The 16917-nt window shown below is 53.7% G+C and overlaps 1 protein-coding gene across 2 annotated transcripts; it reads right to left on the minus strand.

Annotated features, from left to right (window-relative positions):
• Positions 1-1470: 1470 nt before the first annotated feature.
• GYS1 (glycogen synthase 1) lies at positions 1471-16911 on the minus strand. Of its 2 annotated transcripts, none has more exons than XM_032325060.1 (16): positions 16566-16683; positions 14953-15134; positions 12726-12917; positions 11606-11791; positions 11243-11387; positions 10274-10391; positions 9861-9981; positions 9473-9579; positions 8061-8120; positions 7890-7968; positions 5916-6029; positions 5294-5420; positions 3416-3511; positions 3120-3283; positions 2693-2773; positions 1471-2536 (listed from the first exon to the last, which is right to left on the minus strand). In XM_032325060.1, exons 1-16 carry the CDS (start codon positions 16681-16683, stop codon positions 2213-2215), a joined length of 2214 nt encoding a protein of 737 aa, XP_032180951.1. In that variant the 3' UTR covers positions 1471-2212. The 2 variants fall into 2 exon arrangements, with proteins under 2 accessions (XP_032180951.1, XP_032180952.1); XM_032325061.1 differs by having other exon boundaries at positions 2213-2536; positions 14953-15039; positions 16566-16911.
• Positions 16912-16917: the final 6 nt, after the last annotated feature.

The following is a 16917-nucleotide window of genomic DNA, read 5'->3' on the forward strand; positions in this document are numbered from 1 at the left end:
TGCTGTTGTCACCACACTTTGGTGGCCACTCAGGGTTCTGGAGGGGAGGTGTGTCCATCACTAACAGTTAACGGGGATGGTCACACATGCAAATCCAGTTTTCTATTCCCCTGAAACATTATTGGTTCGGGGACGCACTCTAGAACTGAAAAGAAGAGGCACCTGGGTGGCTCAGTTAAGCATCTACCTTCAGCTCAGGTCATGGTCCCAGGCTCCTGAGCTCGAGCCCTGCATCAGGCTGACTGCTTCTCCCTCTCCCCACTCCCCCTGCTTGTGTTCCCTCTCTTGCTGTGTCTCTGTCAAAATCTTTAAAAAAAAAAAAAAAAAGTTTCCCTGGAAAACAGCTATTCAGGACACGGTAGGGCTAAAGTCCAGAGGCCAGTGTCCTCAAAACATGTTCTAAGCTAGTGTTGTCCAATAGAACTTTTTGCAATGATGAAAATATTCCCGGGGCTCAGCCAGTTAAGCTTCTGCCCACTGCTCAGGTCATGATCCCGGGGTCCTGGGGTCCAGTCCCCGCTGCTGGCTTCCCGCTCAACGGGGAGTCTGCTTCACCCTCTGCCCCTCCCCCTCATGCGCTCTCTCAAATAACATCTTAAGAAAATAAATATTCTGTATTTGCGCTGTTAGTTGTGTACCTATAAGCTTCATGTGGCTACAAGTGGCTATTTGTCGTTTGCTTCTGTCTAGAGCTACTGAGGAATCTGGTTCATTTAAATTTAAATAGCCTCACCCAGCTGTGGCTAAGGTTTTGTTTTGTTTTCAGGTGACAAAGCCCCTTGCTGCCAAAGAGGCTGAGCCCACTCTTTTGCCTGCTTGCAAGTCCCAACTAAACAGGGGTGCCTTCCCTTGAAACAAAACTAGAATCGAGAACAGCAATCCAAGTCGCTCGGAGACATCAGGCTATCAGGGACTCCAGGGTAGGCAGAGGAGAGGGGGAAGAAGACAGGAGGTAAAGAGGTAGAGAAGCCAAGGGGAGGGAGGGGCCAGGAGCAAGGCCCAGCAAGCCCTCACAGTGGACCAAACCTGAGATTCTTAAATATAGATGTATTTTTCATCTCTGGACACTCATCAATCACACCCCTTTCTCCCCTCCCCCTCCCAACTGCAAACCGTGTGTATCAGACACAGCACAGCACACACAGAAGGGCCCCTCCCTTTCACCAAAGCTGGGGGCAGGGCAGTTTAAGGATGGAAGAGCCTCGAGGTAAATATGAAAAGTTCTAGAACCTAGTGGGTTCAGTTCTAGACCAGGGGAAAGGGACCAGGAAGCGGCACAGTGGTAAGGTTCTGGATTCAGTAGCCGGGACCTAGAACCCAGTGGTTTCATGGTGGGCCTAGGGCTTGGGGCTTGTGGCAGGGGAAGACAGTCAGGTCCAAGACAGTCAGGTCCTCTGCAGGGGGAGTCCCTGGAGGGAACAGGAATCTCAACATAGGGAGGAGAGATCAGACTCAGGGAACCAAAGGACGTTCTGGTTCAGAAATGGCCAGAAAAGCATCTAGACCAAGACTGCATATTCTCCAACAGGAATGAGAAGCCAAGTGGTTCTGCACCACCACCACCACCACCACCCCCCATTGGCCAAAGGACGGAGAAAGAGAACACCAGGGGTGGAAGGGCCCTCCAGGCAGAGCCAAACACCCCAGGAAGGGCCAGATCAGAGTAAACAGGGGAGAGCCCTGGTCTGGAGCCTGAGTCCTGGAGTTGAAATGGAGGACGTTCTGCGTTCAGTTAAGTCCCTGAAAGTGCCCCAGCTTTGGACTTGATTGTCCCATTAGCAGGGAAACCACATGGTTTCCAGAGCCTGCTGGCCCTCAGGCCAGGTCTGAGCATGGCATGGCCTGTGGGCTATAAAAAGGGCTCTAGGAGCCCCTGCCTGGAAGGCAACAGACCAGGTTTCCTAGAACCTCCTGCACCACTGCAGGGAAATGGCAGGTTCCTGGCCCCTGGCCCCCAGGCCAGGTCCGAAGGATTCCAGGGCACAAAGTATGCATTCTGGAACCCAGGAAAGGCACGGCGTTGTGGATTCTGGAGTGTTGGGGATTCCAAGAGCGGAGCTAGAGGGGCTGGAGTGTATGGCGGAGGGGGCAGGGCCGTGGACCCCCAAGAGGATTAGGGATCTGGAGTGGGGTCTAGGAACAGCGCCATTCTGGCCTCGTCCACCCTCTAGACAAGGGCTGCAGGATGGACCGAGAATGTGGGGCACGGGACTTAGTTGCGCTCCTCACCCAGGGAGCTGGCAGGGCTGAGGGGCTCGCTGGGAGTGCTGAGCGAGCTGGAGGGCGCTGTGTCCACCGAGCTGCGCTTGCTCCCGCTGGTGGAAGAGGCGCAGGAGGCGCGGCGCGGCCAATCAGGGGCGCGGATGTTGCGCCGGTCCTTGGCTGCCTCCTCGTCCTCGTCGTAGCGCTCCCCGTCTACATCCGGCAGCCCGTCCCGGGGCTCGTCCTCGTCCTCACTCTGGTGCGGGCTCGAGTGTCGCGACAGTGAGGGCGATGGTGGCACCGAGGCCGGCCGTGGGTAGCGGTAGCCCTGAGCCTGCGTTCCGGGGTGTGTGGGCACAAACCCGAGAGTGAACAGAGGCCCCTACGGTCCTCCCCTCACCCCCGGCCCCCGCCTGGCCCTTCCCACTCCAGATGCGCCCCCACCCCAACCCTCTAGCTCCAAGCCCATCAGAGATCAGAGTCCACTCACCGCATCAGCCTCGTGGGGCTCATAGGTGAAATGCTCTGGAAAGGCCTTGGCCAGCGCCATGTGGCGTGCAGACATATAGTACTTGGGGAAAAGAACGGGACCGGGTGTCAAGGGACGGGAGTCAGACCCCGCCCCCGGCAGAGGTAGAAGGGGGCGGACCCCAACCACGCTCCTTATGCTGATGAGTAGCCTTCCAGAGGGCCCCTGCGCCAATTATCCATCTTTCTGGCTCCACTCCCTAAATAGATAGTTACCTCTTCCGCCACACTGCGGTCTACCTGCAAAAGCTGGTTAATTTCTTAAAGGGACCGCGGCTGTTTACAAGTGGAAAGCTGCTGTCTTCCGCACCAGCCTTGGAGGCTGAGGAATCAGACCTCGGGCCGGAAACGGCCGATTCACCAGCAGAGGACGTGGGAGGGAGTCCTACCCGGCCTAGGTATTTCCAGTCCAGAAGGTCTGAGAGGCGCTCCGTGCGGTTTCGCTGGATGATGCGCTGCCGCCGGCTCTGCTGGCAGAAGCTGTAGAGGAAGGAGGTGAGCTGCGAGCAGGAATCATCCAGACTGCGGAACCGCCGGTCCAGAATGTAGATGCCTGTGGAGGCCAGGACAGGGGCTCAGAAATCAGACTAAGGAAACTTTCATTCTTCCAGGGACTCTCTGGCGCCAGGACGCCGCCGCCTCCTCCCCCGGGGACCCAGGAGCCCACCCCTTCCTGGGCACCGACCGTAAGCTGAGGGGTCTGCAATGTGTTCCTCCATGAAGCAGCCGAAGCCGGAGAGGTTGGTGGAGATACTGGGGATGCCCATAACCGTGCACTCAGCTGCAGGAAGGCGTGAGAAGGGCGGGCCACTTAGCTTTTGCCTTTGCAGCCTCTTACATCGCAATAAAGCCCCAACAGCGCCCTCTACTGACACCTTGAGCAAATCACTGAGCCTACAAAACCAGGCTGTCCATTAGACTCTCATAGTGTCTCAGAGGGGAAGCTAGGAGGCTAGGAAAAGGAAATTCACTTCTCCCAAGGCTTCAGGATGGCGAAGAGTCTAGAGTCAGGCAATAGGATGCTGAATTATTAAGTACGGACTCTGTGCCAATGTCTACCATTTTACTTAATCCACACAACCTGGAAGATAGTTTCTCGTCCCAGAGTGTGCTGGTTAATCATACCTTTGGTCTGTTTTGGTTTTTTTTCTTAAGATTTTATTTATTTATTTGACAGACAGAGATCATAAGCAGGCAGAGAGGCGGACAGAGAGAGAGGAAGAGAAGCAGGCTCCCTGCCGAGCAGAGTCCAAGGCCAGGCTAGATCCCAGGACCCTGGGATTATGACCTGAGCCGAAGGCAGAGCTTTAACCCACTGAGCCACCCAAGTGCCCCTGGTCTGTTTTTCGTTTTTTTTTGTTTGTTTGTTTAAAATTTATATATTTCCTTAGGGGGCTGCAGTGGTGAGGGATAGTGGAAGAGGGAGAAAGAGTCCCACACAGACTGTGCACTAGGTGCAAAGCCTGGTGCCAGGCTTGATCTCATGACCCTGCGATCAGGGCTGGAGATGAAACCAAGTCGGTCACATAACCGACTCAGCCATCCAGGTGCCCCAGCTTCAGTCTATTTTGATAGAAGGTAAGAGAAGGGCTCTCACTACTGCCTCGTTTGATACCCTAAATAAGCCTGAGAAATGCTTCAAGCAGTTTGTTATAATTCAAATATAAGTGTTCCTAAAAACCCACATAACCTGCAAACACAGGCTCCAGAGGTAACAGGGCTTATGGGGAAAAACAGGGTTGGGGCCAAGCACACAAAACCTCAGCATCACTGAAACCACGACAGAAATAAAGCTAGTAAAATCATCATCCTAATTCTCATGCAAGCATGGTTTGAGAGATTTGTTAAATTACTCATAAATTAAGAAATACTACAGCAAATGTGATTATTTCCTTAGCTTGAAAAACATGAAGGTAGCTTGATTGAAAAGTTACGAGGCAGGGTTGAGTCTGGGGCTACACCAGAATGTCCAGAAGTGAGGGAGAACTGCAAATAAGGTCTAAGTTCAAGACCGTGTCTCTAGGGGTTCCTGGGTGGCTCAGGGTGTTAAAGCTTCTGCTTTCGGCTCAGGTCATGATCCCAGGGTCCTGGGACTGAGCCCCGCATCGGGCTCTCTGCTTGGTGGGGAGCCTGCTTCCCCCACCCGCCCGCCTGCCTCTCTGCCTACTTGTGATCTCTGTCTGTCAAATAAATAAATAAATAATCTTAAAAAAAAAAAAAACAAAAAACACCGTGTCTCTAAACGGAGCCAACCCCTACCTCAAAGTGGAAGGTGAAGCTGACCGGCCCTGGAGTCAGGGCCTCTTCCTCTCTCAGGGAGAGCCCTGACCACATTCCATGGGTAAACTATGCATTCAGCTGTTGCTTTCTGGGGGGCCAAACATCAGCCAATGTGAGGAAATCACGTGTGACCTCTAATTACATATCACATGAGCTACCGTGTCCCCAAAACACATTCTGTAGCTTAACTGTTACCATTGTCCCTGTTTTGCACAGAATGGGGCAAGTACCTCCATCATTCATGCCTGATCGGACCAGAAGCCCACCACCATGCCGCACTCACCCGGCGTGTAGCCCCAAGGCTCATAGTAGGAGGGGAAGACCCCAAGATGGCAGCCACGGACAAATTCCTCATAATCGACGGGGAGCAGGGGGCTCGTGGAGGAGAGGAACTCTGGGTGGAAAATCACCTACCAGCGAGAAAAGAAGAGCTCAGCCCAAGCGCCTTATTTGGCTGCTTCCTGGGATCCTGGAGTGGCCCGGAAAGTGAAAAACTTGTCTAAAGTCACACAAGTCAGTGGGATGACAAAGCTCTGAATCTAAGTGTGTCTGCTTAAAGAGCTAAGGTCCGGGCGCCTGGGTGGCTCAGTGGGTTAAGCCGCTGCCTTCGGCTCAGGTCATGATCTCAGGGTCCTGGGATCGAGTCCCGCATCGGGCTCCCTGCTCAGCAGAGAGCCTGCTTCCCTCTCTCTCTCTCTGCCTGCCTCTCTGCCTACTTGTGATCTCTCTCTGTCAAATAAATAAATAAAATCTTTAAAAAAAAAAAAAAAAAAAAAAAGAGCTAAGGTCCTTTCTAAATACAGCAATCCTTGGACAAACTAGGGGAAAGGGGGAATGGGAGGCCCAGGCTCCCCTCCCCCCACCCCACCCCACCATGCTTAACCCACCCTGACCGTTGCCCTTACCTTGACCCTGTCGGCACTACTATTGAAGAGCCCGATTCGGCGGATGGTGGTCAGGATAGGGTCCGAGGAGTCGTCCAGCATGTTGTGGGTGCACACGGGGGGGAAAGACTGCCGCTGCAGGGGCCACAAGTGGGATGGGGGTCAGAGAAGGGACAGGGGCTCCCGAGTTCCCTATGAGCCATGCTGACCCTGGGGAGACCACAGTTCCTGCCAGGCTGTGGGAACCACAAGGCTAAGGAATGAGGAGTCGTAGATTTCCTATCTGGCCCTATCTGCAAAGGTCTGCTTTTCCCTTTAATCACCATGGGCTGGAAATAAACTAAAACTACCAGCTGCCTTTGGGGCGAAGTCAGCGTTCACACACCTCACGGACTGTGGGAGTTGTAGTTACTCTGTCCTGCACTGTCATCAAAGAAACCCAAAGGCAGTAAAACTCCCAAGACTTTGCCAATTTGGTAGCAAGCTCCAGGGGCTGCTGAAAGTTGCAGGGGTTTTTTGTTTTGGTTTTGTTTGTTTTGAGAGAGAGAAAGAGGGAGAGAGTGTGTGTCTCAAGCAGGCTCCATGCCCACCACAGAGCCGGACGCAGGGCTCGATCTCACAACCCTGAGATCGTGACCTGAGCTGGAATCAAGACACCCGCAACTGACTGAGGCATCCAGGCACCTTTTGTTGTAGTTTTGTTGTGAAAATCTGGCTCACTTTCTCTCCAAGTTCTCTTTACTCTCTATCCTGTACTGCCCTCCATCCCCACTCCCAACCGAGGCCCAGAAAAACCACAATTCCAGAGACACTGGGAGAGGCCAGAGCGAGGAACTTCCATGGGGTGCTGGGACAGATAGTTATGGGTCTCTTCCATCTCATGAAAAGTTCTACTCACCTTCAGTTGTCGTCCAGGGGCTGCAAGAAACTACAACTCCCAGCAGCCCCATAGCATATACATCCTCAGGGAGGCCAACTGCCTTAGGACTATTGGAAACTGTAGTTTGGCCAAAAGCACATGACACCGTATTTTGGCTTACCTAGGTTTTCATTCCCCAGGAAATGGTTCACCAACCCTGAGTGCAGGTACCAAAGATTCTTGACTCCAGAGAAGAAAAGAACTCTACCTCCCCAAAGCCTCTGGGGCTAGGGAAGACTCCATGAAGAAGGGGCTGCTGGGAGTTGTAGTTCTCATTCTGTTCCTGGTACATTCTACTACTGTTTCACATTTGCCTAATTGCATTAAGTTCAGGAATCTAAAGAAGAAAGAACTCCCAGGCACTTCTGGGGACAAAGACACAGCCAGTGGGATGAGAAAAGCAGGGGGTGCTGAGAGCTTTCAGTGTTCTCCCAGTAATGACAAGCATTTTAGTGGACTGTCGGGCTCTAATGGGTATGCCACTGGAGTCCCCAAGACCCAGGGACGGCAGGAACTTGTAGTTCTCCTTCTGTGGCTGGGTTGGCTTATCCTTTGACCCCAGGGACTCAAAGAAAGTAAAACTCAAAAAAAGAAAGCAAAACAAAATACAAAACCAAAACCCCCCCCCCCCAAAAAAAAAGGAGAGAGAGAGAAAGAAAGAAAGGAAAGAAGGATGGAAAGAAGGAAGAGGGGCATCTGGGTGGCTCAGTGGGTTAAACCTTTGCCTTCGACTCAGGTCATGATCTCAGGGTCCTGGGATCGAGCCCCACATCAGGCTCGCTGTTCGGCAGGGAGCCTGCTTCCCCCTCTCTCTCTGCCCGCCTCTCTGCCTACTTGTGATCTCTCTGTCAAGTAAATAAATTAAATTAAATAAATAAAATTAAATTAAATAAATAAATAAAAAGAAAGAAAGAAAGAAAACTTCAAATCCCAGAACTGTAGCAGAGTAAGCCCCGGGAAAACAGGCTGCCCTCAGGAACCTGAAGCCCTACCAGTTAGCTCCCACCTTCGATGGACTTGAGAATGGATTCCCCCAACAGGGCTGCCAGCTCTGGGTTGAGGGGTCCCAACCATACCTGCGTGGCAAAGATGGCTCTCTTCATCATGGTGAAGTCCTCCTTGTCCAGCATCTTGTTCATGTCTGGGAGGCTCCCCCTGTAAGGTGAGCAGCGCATGCATCTGGGAATCAGGGCTAAGGAGGGCAGTTGAGAGCCCAGAGGATGCAGGGCTGGGGGTGGGGCACTCACACCAGCAAGGATTCGTAAAGCTTCCTTCCAAACTTCTCTTTCACGGTGTTGGCCGTATCCCTGGAAGGAGCAAAGCCACAGCGTCACATGCACACGCATCAGCTGCTGTATGTTGTCAGGTCCCTGGGGCAGCTGGAAAACCGAGGTCTGAGCAGAGAGGCCCTGGGGGATTCTGAGCTGGAGGATGGGGGGCTGGGAAACGGGCCCTGGATGGCTTGAATCCCTTGTGCCTTGCATCAGCTGTGTGGCCAGGGACAGGTGGCCTTCCCTCTCTGACTTTAGTGACTCAGATGGGGATAAAAATAGAACCAACCTCATAGGTTTGCAGTGAAAACTTGATGAACTCATGACAAAAAGTGCACAGTGCCTGGCACATGGTGAGCCTTCCAGAAATGTCAGCTATTTTTAGGACTTGCACTAGTCCAGGCAGTGGTAATGCTAAGCCCCATTTTTATAAAGTGGGAAAATTATGTTCTGAGAGAGGAAACCTGAGGTACACAAGGGAAGCTAGCAATTAGTGACACCTTACAGCCTCATCGACATTCCTCGGCTCCTAATCCTCTCATAGCTCAGGCCTCATTTCCTACCCTATCTCCCTACAGCACACTGCTCCAGCGCCACTGGTCTCCTTGTGGTTTCTCAAATACACCACAGGGCCTTTGCATCTGCTGTTCCTCTGCCTGAAATGCTATTCCCCAAACACACGCAGGGCTCCCTCCCTCATTTCCTATTGATCTCTACCCAATGGCACTTTGTCAGTGTGGCCTGTCCTGACAACTCCGTGTGCTGTCTCATATTCCAGTCCTGCTTTATTTTCTTGCCAGAGTACTTTTTTTTTTTACTCCCACTTTTCTTTTTGAAAGATTTTAAGTTATCTCTATACCTCAAATGGGGTTTGAACTCACAACCCCAAGATCGAGTCACATGCTCTAGTGACTGAGCCAGCCAGGTACCCCAGAGCACTTAATATATGAACTTTCTAGAATGTGAGCTTGATGGCGAGGACAGTCATTTGTATCTTTCATATTCTTCTCTTTCTCATCCAAGCTGTGTCCCCAGGGCCTGGAACAGTGCCTGGTACATGGTAGGTGTGCAACGAATATCTGATGGCCGATGAATGGGTTTTGCACTTCAGGAAACTGAGGCTGGGAGAGGCAGAATTATTTGCCTAAAGTCACAAGGCCAGCAAAGGGCAGTGGCACAAGGGGGACCTTGCCAGAGCCCTGGTTGTGTGGTCACACTCGTCCTCCCTCAAACTCCTTACTGGCCCTGAACTGGGGGCCTCTCAAGCAAGCGGCTTTCCTAAGAACTGGTGAGGTGAGCTGCTCGTGCTCCAAAGAACAAAACTGAGCTTCCTGAAGCACAAAATTGGGAGTGGGAACAGCAGGGCTCCTGGGCCCAGGGCTGCTGACCAGAGCTGCTTGCGCACAGCCTGGCCCTTGAGGGTTTCCACGTTGAAATTGTTGGTCCGAGCCGGCATGATGAAGAAGGCGACCACTGTCTGCTCGCTGCCATTCACCTGGGCAGAGTAAAAGACATGGGGGTAGGGGAAGGGGATCAGGATCACCTGGGAGAAGGCTGAGGCCACCTATCCTTTACCTACCCCATCAAGACCACTCTGGCCCCACCATGCCCCTTCCTGTCCAGGAAACTGAAGTTACCATCCCCAAGGGGACTCCGGTCTGCCCTCTGGGTCTTGACACTTCCCCTCCATACATGGGTTTCTCCCATCCCCCCACCCAGTTATGTCCTGATATCCTCGTCCTCTTTCCGTGTCCTCACACACAGCCCAGGCCTTACTCTGAGCAGATAGTTGAGTCGGGCCAAGGCCTCTAGGAAGATGTCGGCCCCCTTATTAGAGAATTCATAGCGGCCAGCAATAAAGAAATACAAGGTCTTGTCCAAGTTGAAGTCCAGGTGCCTAAAAAAGCCACAAGGCAGGGTGAAGCCAAAGGTGGGGACCCTCTAGCTCTGACCTTAAAACTACAAACCCCAGCAGCTACAGCAGCAAAGAGCCTCTTAGTCAGAACAGAGGCATCATGCGGATTCCTGAGAATTGTGGTTCTCCTCTGCTTGGATGGGGGTCAATCCCTCAATACTTAGCCACTGTTCTGGAGCTCAGGAGCTCAAGAGGCTGATCCGCCAGCTGTACACTCAGGACATGGGCTCCCAACCCTCTCCTCTCTCAAGACCTGGGTATCTGGTCCACATACCCATAAAAATGGCCCCGCACAAACTCCTGGATCCGAGCCTTGCTCTGAGCATGGAGGTTCTGGAACTCATGCATGGCGGAGAACTTCTTCACATTCAGCCCATTGGGCGTCACAATATCTGGGGTGAGGGGAGAAGGTCCACGTTTTAGATCTTCATTTATTCATTCTGAATGAATAAACAAAGGAAAGACTCCTTTTCCTGAACAATGTCTCTGCTTTAGTAGCTCCTCTGGGAGCTCCCATGGTGACCCAGCTGCCCTGCCACTCGGGATGGCTTCTTGCCCAAAGATACTTGCATAGGTTCACAAGCACAACTACAAATCCCAGCAATCCCCTGCAAATGGCTAAGCCCCCACAGAGAAATGATCCACCTTGGGGTCTCTGGGAGTTGTAGTAATTTTGTTGCCCCTAGTCCACCCTGCTCTGAGAATGATTTAAACATCCCCATTCCTGCTTCTCCAGAACGTATCTTCAACCTTCAAGCCTTTCTTAAGGTCCCAACCATTTCCTATCCTCATAGAAATTAAAGCATGTCAATGAAAAACTATAACCTCCACCTGCTCCTGGTGCAAAATTTCAGAAGGCTCAGGAGCTGACTAGCCTAGTGCCTTCTGGGAATTGTAGTTCTCACAATACACCCATTGAGAATGGGTACCATAACTCAGGAAGATTAACTGGTCCCAACACTGCTATTCTCAAAATCCAAACCCAGTGAAACCCCCTTCCCTGTCAGAAGACCAATATCTACATTAGCCAATAAAACAACTTTACCATTTTGAAATTCATGTCAAAGAAACAACACCTCCCATTAATCTCTAGGGCGTTGGGTGAGGCAGCTTCATATTCAGGTCACCAATTTAGTGTTCTCTGGGAGGTGTAGTTCTTTGCTCTCTACAGTTAAGAAAAATTGGTCCAGGCCTTAGCACAGACCACCTCATTCATGTCTAGGGACCCCAGCCTATACCCTACCTGGTTTCCTCTTGAGTAGGTGCTGAGCCTCGATGGCGGTAATCTGAGACACAGTAGTAAAGACGTGGGCACAGTGGGCTGCTGCCCGCTCCATGCAGTAGCGGTGATAGATCTGCCTCTCACCTGCTTCCTTGTCCACATTGAACTAGATGGGAAGGGAGGGCAGTCAGGGCGCAAGAACTGGGGAGAAGACTGAAGGTCTAGACTCTGGGGTAGTTGAGGCCAGAAGGTGAACTCCTCCTGGGTCTGAGGGAGGTCCGAGCTGAGGACTTGGACTCCAGAGAGGAGTCCCCCTGGACCCCTTGATCCCCCTGGGCCGTCCTGAAACACTGGGAGCCCCCTTGTGCCACAGTCCCAGCTCACGTTCTCCAGGTTGTTGTAGAAGTCCACAGCACCCGCACACAGGTATCGTCCCAGGAGCGTGGCGTGGGTGGTGAAGATTGTCGCCACAGGCAGCCGCCGGGCCCGGCACAGGCAGAGTCCGATGCCCGCCAGCCACTCGTGGAAGTGTGCAACCACATGTGGCTTCTCCTCGTTCTGGGCCAGGAACTATGGGGCAACAGGAACGGGGCCACTGTGTCTCCATATGTGTCGTGTAGGCAATTGACAATCCCCCAAGGTGGGCGAGGGAGCAGGGGAGAGCTATCACCACTCCTGCACAGGATGGATGGTCACCCACTGCCATCCCCCTAGAATAAGGAACTGTAAATCCTTGAGACAGACCAGCTGACCCCATCCCCAAAGGCTGATGGGAGTTTGGGGTGGGGGTTGGCCAACCTTCTAAGTCCCCGCAGGGCTGAATTGGAAAGCAGCCCCAAGTCCTGGATGCAATTCCTGGACTCTTTATCTCAGTCAAGAGTAGAACTGTACCCAGTATGGGCTAAAGGACTACAACTCCCAGAATCCCAGAATGCCCTAGGAGTAACCAGTTCCTAGACTTTTTACCCTGGGGCATGAGAAGTGAAGTTTCTGGAGCCTTTTAAAACCTAAAACGGGGGGCGCCTGGGTGGCTCAATGGGTTAAAGCCTCTGCCTTCGGCTCAGGTCATGGTCCCGGGGTCCTGGGATCAAGCCCCGCGTTGGGCTCTCTGCTCAGCGGGGAGCCTGCTTCCTCCTCTCTCTGACTGCCTCTCTGCCTACTTGTGATGTCTGTGTGTCAAATAAATAAATAAAAATCTTAAAAAAAAAAAAAAAAAACCTAAAACGGGGTCAGAAGCAGCATTCCTGGTTCTCATATAGGCTGGAGATCCCCCAAAACATCCAGGGTCCCATCTGAGAGCTAAGTGCAGCCACTATCAGACTAGAACTACAACTCCCAGAATTCCCTGGTACAAACCCTCCAGAGGGACCCAACGGGGACCCCCTAAAGCTAACAGCTCAAAAAAATCCCCCACCCAGCCACCCCCCTGGCCAGGGACTGATGACCATTGTAGTCTGGGGCCAGAGTCGGAAGGAGTGACTTGGGGACAGGAAATGGGACCTACCTCACCCAGGAACCAGGTGGTGAGGAAGCCAAAAAGGACAGCATCGTTGGCCTCCCGGTCGTACCAGGGCACCCCAATGTTGCAGGTGTCCCAGAGCTCCCCCTTCCAGCGCTCCAGGGCCCAGGCTGAGGCCCCCACATCCAGGAGCACCACCAGGGGGCTCCCCTCGATCAGCCAGCGACCGAAGTACACCTGGGGGTGGGGTGGGGGGTGGGGGTAGGGGTCAAGGGAAGGCTCAGGGCTGCGGCCAGAGGTCACTGGGCTCAGCACCTGTGGCTCTCCCATCCGCAGCTCCTCCACCCTGTCTCTGTATCTGCTGCTGATCTCTAACCCGCTGCCGATTTCTAACCCGCTGCCTCATTTCTCTATGTGCTTAGTTACTCCCACCATGATTTTCCATCTGTTACACTTACCCTGTTCCTTGCTTAGTTTCTATAACCACTACCCTGCTCCTATCCACTGCCATCTTTCTCTACCTACAACCGTGCATTTTACACCTCCTTCCTCTGTGCCTCCACTGCCTTGTTTTTCCACTTTTATTGTGTCTCCAACCTGCTGCCTTGTTTCCATGTTTCCTGCCACTTCTCTCTTGACTCCCCTCACATTGCTCTCTCCCGTGATCTTTTCCTTCGGCTGCAAATTCCTTCCACTGGATGCTTCTTTTCCTGTCCTCCCCGCCCTCTTTCTTCCACCCGCTGCCTGGCGTCTGAGCCTGTCACCCTAAGCTTGTCACCTGCTGCCTCCTTACTCTGCCCTGAGGCCTGTTTCGTACTCTGCTAGCCGCCCTTTCTAACATCAGGTGCCCTCTTTCCTCCCCCAGGGGCTGCATTTTTCTACCCACTGCCTTGTTTCCAAACTATGCCATCAGTTTTGTTCTGCCCCTGCCAGGCTGCTCAGGTCGGCGGCTGCTTTTCCTCCCGAGATGACGGCCTAGGTTCTGGGCCTGCTGCCATGGCCCTGTGCAGGCCAGCAAGCAGTCAGATACCTCCCCAACCTGGCTTTTCCCAGCCTGGGGAGCCGGACTCTGATGCCCTGCCCCTCCCCCTGCCAGCTGTTGCCTGCCCTTTCACTGGGATGGGGGGCTATTCTTAGGCCCCCAGCACGTGGGGAGCAGCTGCCATGGGGGATGGCTAGGCTGTCCTAGGGTTCCTTAGGGACACGGCCCGGCCTGACTGGACTCCAGACCCCACCCCAAGCCAGAGGCTGCGAATGAATGCAGGCACCACTGTACTTCTTCCCTCCCACACTCCAACCTGTCATGAGATTGAGACTGGCTATGTCTTGGGCATCTCTGCAGACGGCGGCCCTCTCCCTGTGCTCATTCTTCAGTCCTCATCCGGGATGCTGGGACGAGATCTCCCCTCCTAGCTTTAATTCCTGGCTTTGCTCCTCTGTATTGGCTGCCCCGCCTCTACCCCCCTGGGTCTGCTCACCTAGCTCTCTTTTCTCTTTGCTAGTATTCCATCTTCTTCTCCCTTCCAAGTCCTTCTCCCTGAAATGTTCACGGGCTGTTTTTCTTCTTCTCTCTCCTTATTGCTCTAGCCCCTGGCGCTATCACCACCTTTTGGGACGCTCAGTCTCTCTCCCTTGGTCCACCTCTCCACCTCATAGCAAGCTCAACTGTTTATAGTAATAATGACGATGACAACGATCACCTTGATCACAGTATCTCATAACACAAAAGCCAGGAACTGGCCTGAAGACTTTATTAACTACTGCATCCTCCCCAAAACCATACAAGGTAGGTGCTATTAGCATGTTTATTAGCCAAGGTCACGGAGGCAGAGGGTAGAGAACGTGACTTTGAACTTCAGGCTCCCCTACTCTGGCCCTCCTGCCTCACCCCACGCCCACCTGCCCTGGGTTCTGCCTGGCCAGCTGTCTTTCTACCTGGCTCTTTTTCTCTCTGTGGGTCTGATGATCTTGGCCTCTAGGAACTGTTTCTCAGTCTGTCTTGTACCTGCTGTCTGTCTGTCCGTTCACCAATGTCTTATAGCTTGGAGCTCACCGACCCATTTCACAGCATCCTGCATCTGTCTGAGTGTCTGTTAACCTTCCCTCCTTTATGTCTGCCTGAGAAAGTACTGGGTCATCCTTGTTTCTGTCCATGCCTCTCTCTCCCCCGATCAGGGGCGATCCTCCCTCCCCAGCCATCCCTTCACCATCCACGGCGACTGCCCTAACTCTGGGTGCCCACCTCCCTACCCTTAGCCAGGCCATGTCCTACCTTGCAGCCCTTGCTGTTCATGGAGTCCAGTGTCCTCTTCAGGGCCAGGGTTGGGGGGTCAAGCAGCTCCACCTGGGTCCTCACGCCCTGCTCCGTGTAAGGTCCCACCAGGTAGTAGTTGTCACCCCACTCGTCCCCTGTCACCTTCGCCTTCGTCTGCAGCACCGTGTAGATGCCACCCACTGTGGGCCCAAGTGTGTGAAGACCCAGCCGAGGTCCACAAGTCTGGGACCTGGGGTGGGGGGCATGGGACGTGCTGGGGCCCCGGATTTCCTTAGAGGCTTAGAGGGAGGAAGGGACTAGAAGCCCTTATTTCTGAGTCAGAGAGAATGCGATAGGAGTTCAAGGGCAGTACTCCCAGGTTGAAGGGAGAACAGGGCTCAGGCTATACTTCTGAGTCAGACAGGAAAGGGCTAGGGATCCGGGCTCCTGGGTCCTGAGGTAATTAGGTGCTGGGGTCCCAAGGATGACAGGAGCTGACAAGGATTAGCAAGACCCAGGTTCCCAAGTTCCCAGCTTACAGGAACTGGATTTAAATTCTCAAGTCAGGCTCTAGGTCACAGCAGGGGAGACTCTCTCTTCATGACCCCATTCAGATTCCCACAGTTGCCTAAAAGAAGGCTGAATTGTCATTCCGTGCCCCCCAGGGGCTCTGCTGACCTGTCCCCCAGTCTTCTCTCCCCAACTGAGGGCACACATGCAGGGCCCTGCGTGTCCCATGACCACTCCAGACCCAAGAGTCTGGGCTCTTGGGCTCCTTAACTGCGGGAGCCTGGGCCCTGGTGATACATGGCTCCCAGTTTGAGGGCTGCCTGCCATGGTGTAAGACCAGGTCCCATTCTCTCCCAAGACGGGACAAAGCCAAACCCTAGCTCCCTCCAGCCCAGCTGGTTTTCCAAACTCAGAACTTCAGGCCCCGCAGAAATCTAGGCCCCCAGCCACTCCCATCCTTGGGCCCAGCCCCTGACCAACTTAGGACTTCCCAGCCTTCCCTCATTCCAGTACGCATGTGTCTGAGGCCCCAGGCTCCTCTACTCACACCCTACAGCTCACACCCTCCGCTCCCTTCAGAGCCTAGGCATTCAGACCCCAACTCTCTCCCACCCTAAAACCTAAGAATTAGAGTCTGTAGCCCCTCTCATCTTTACTCTCAAGTGCCACCAGGCCTCCTGCATCCTATCTGCCAGTTGGCTCTCTCTCAAATCCAGAGTTATACCCCCGGACTCCTCTCCCCTGGGACACGGGTCTGAAACCCAGCCACTTCCCCGGTTTGCACTAGGAAGTGCCAACCAGCACCCCCCCCCCCCCGCCCATCTCCTTCCCTGTTCAGGACCCAGATCTCTGGTCCCTCAGAAATTTCCCTCCAGGATCTAGGAATCTTTCATTTTAGCCCCCTCTTCCCTAGGACCCTTTCGTTTTAACAGTGAGGCGGCACATCCCTACCCCGCCAGGGTCCAGAAGACATATCCCGGCCTCTCCCCAAGGGCACAGGAGTCATAGGCTCCAGAACCCAAGAGTCGTGCCATGTAGTCTTGTTCCCCTATTACTCAAGAGTTTCAGCCCCCATCCCCGACTGCCCTCCTCGTCCGCGACCCACCGCCTGGCGTGCTCACCCTTGTTGGCCACCTCCCAGGCCACCTCGAAGAGCACTGTGTTCTCCAGGTCGAATTCATCTTCCCAATCTTCCAGTCCTGGCAGGGAGGACATGGACAAAGTGCGACTTAGAGGCATGGCTGACACGTGAAGGGGGCTCCAGGGGCCACAGGTGGGGGCTCCAGAGGTGTCTGGGGAATGCAAAGGGCAGGGCGCGGGGCCAGGTAGCTGCTGCCCAACGGGAAGATTGCAACGCCCTCGGCTTCCTATTGCACGACCGCACCCCCGCCCGGGAGCTCACTGCCCTAGGCAGGAGGCGGCCGCAGCGTCACTGAGGCTGATGGGGCCCCTGCAGTGAAATCTTGCGGCCGC

Source organism: Mustela erminea, chromosome 19 (genome assembly GCF_009829155.1).
Source record: "Mustela erminea isolate mMusErm1 chromosome 19, mMusErm1.Pri, whole genome shotgun sequence".
Classification (NCBI taxonomy): domain Eukaryota; kingdom Metazoa; phylum Chordata; class Mammalia; order Carnivora; family Mustelidae; genus Mustela; species Mustela erminea.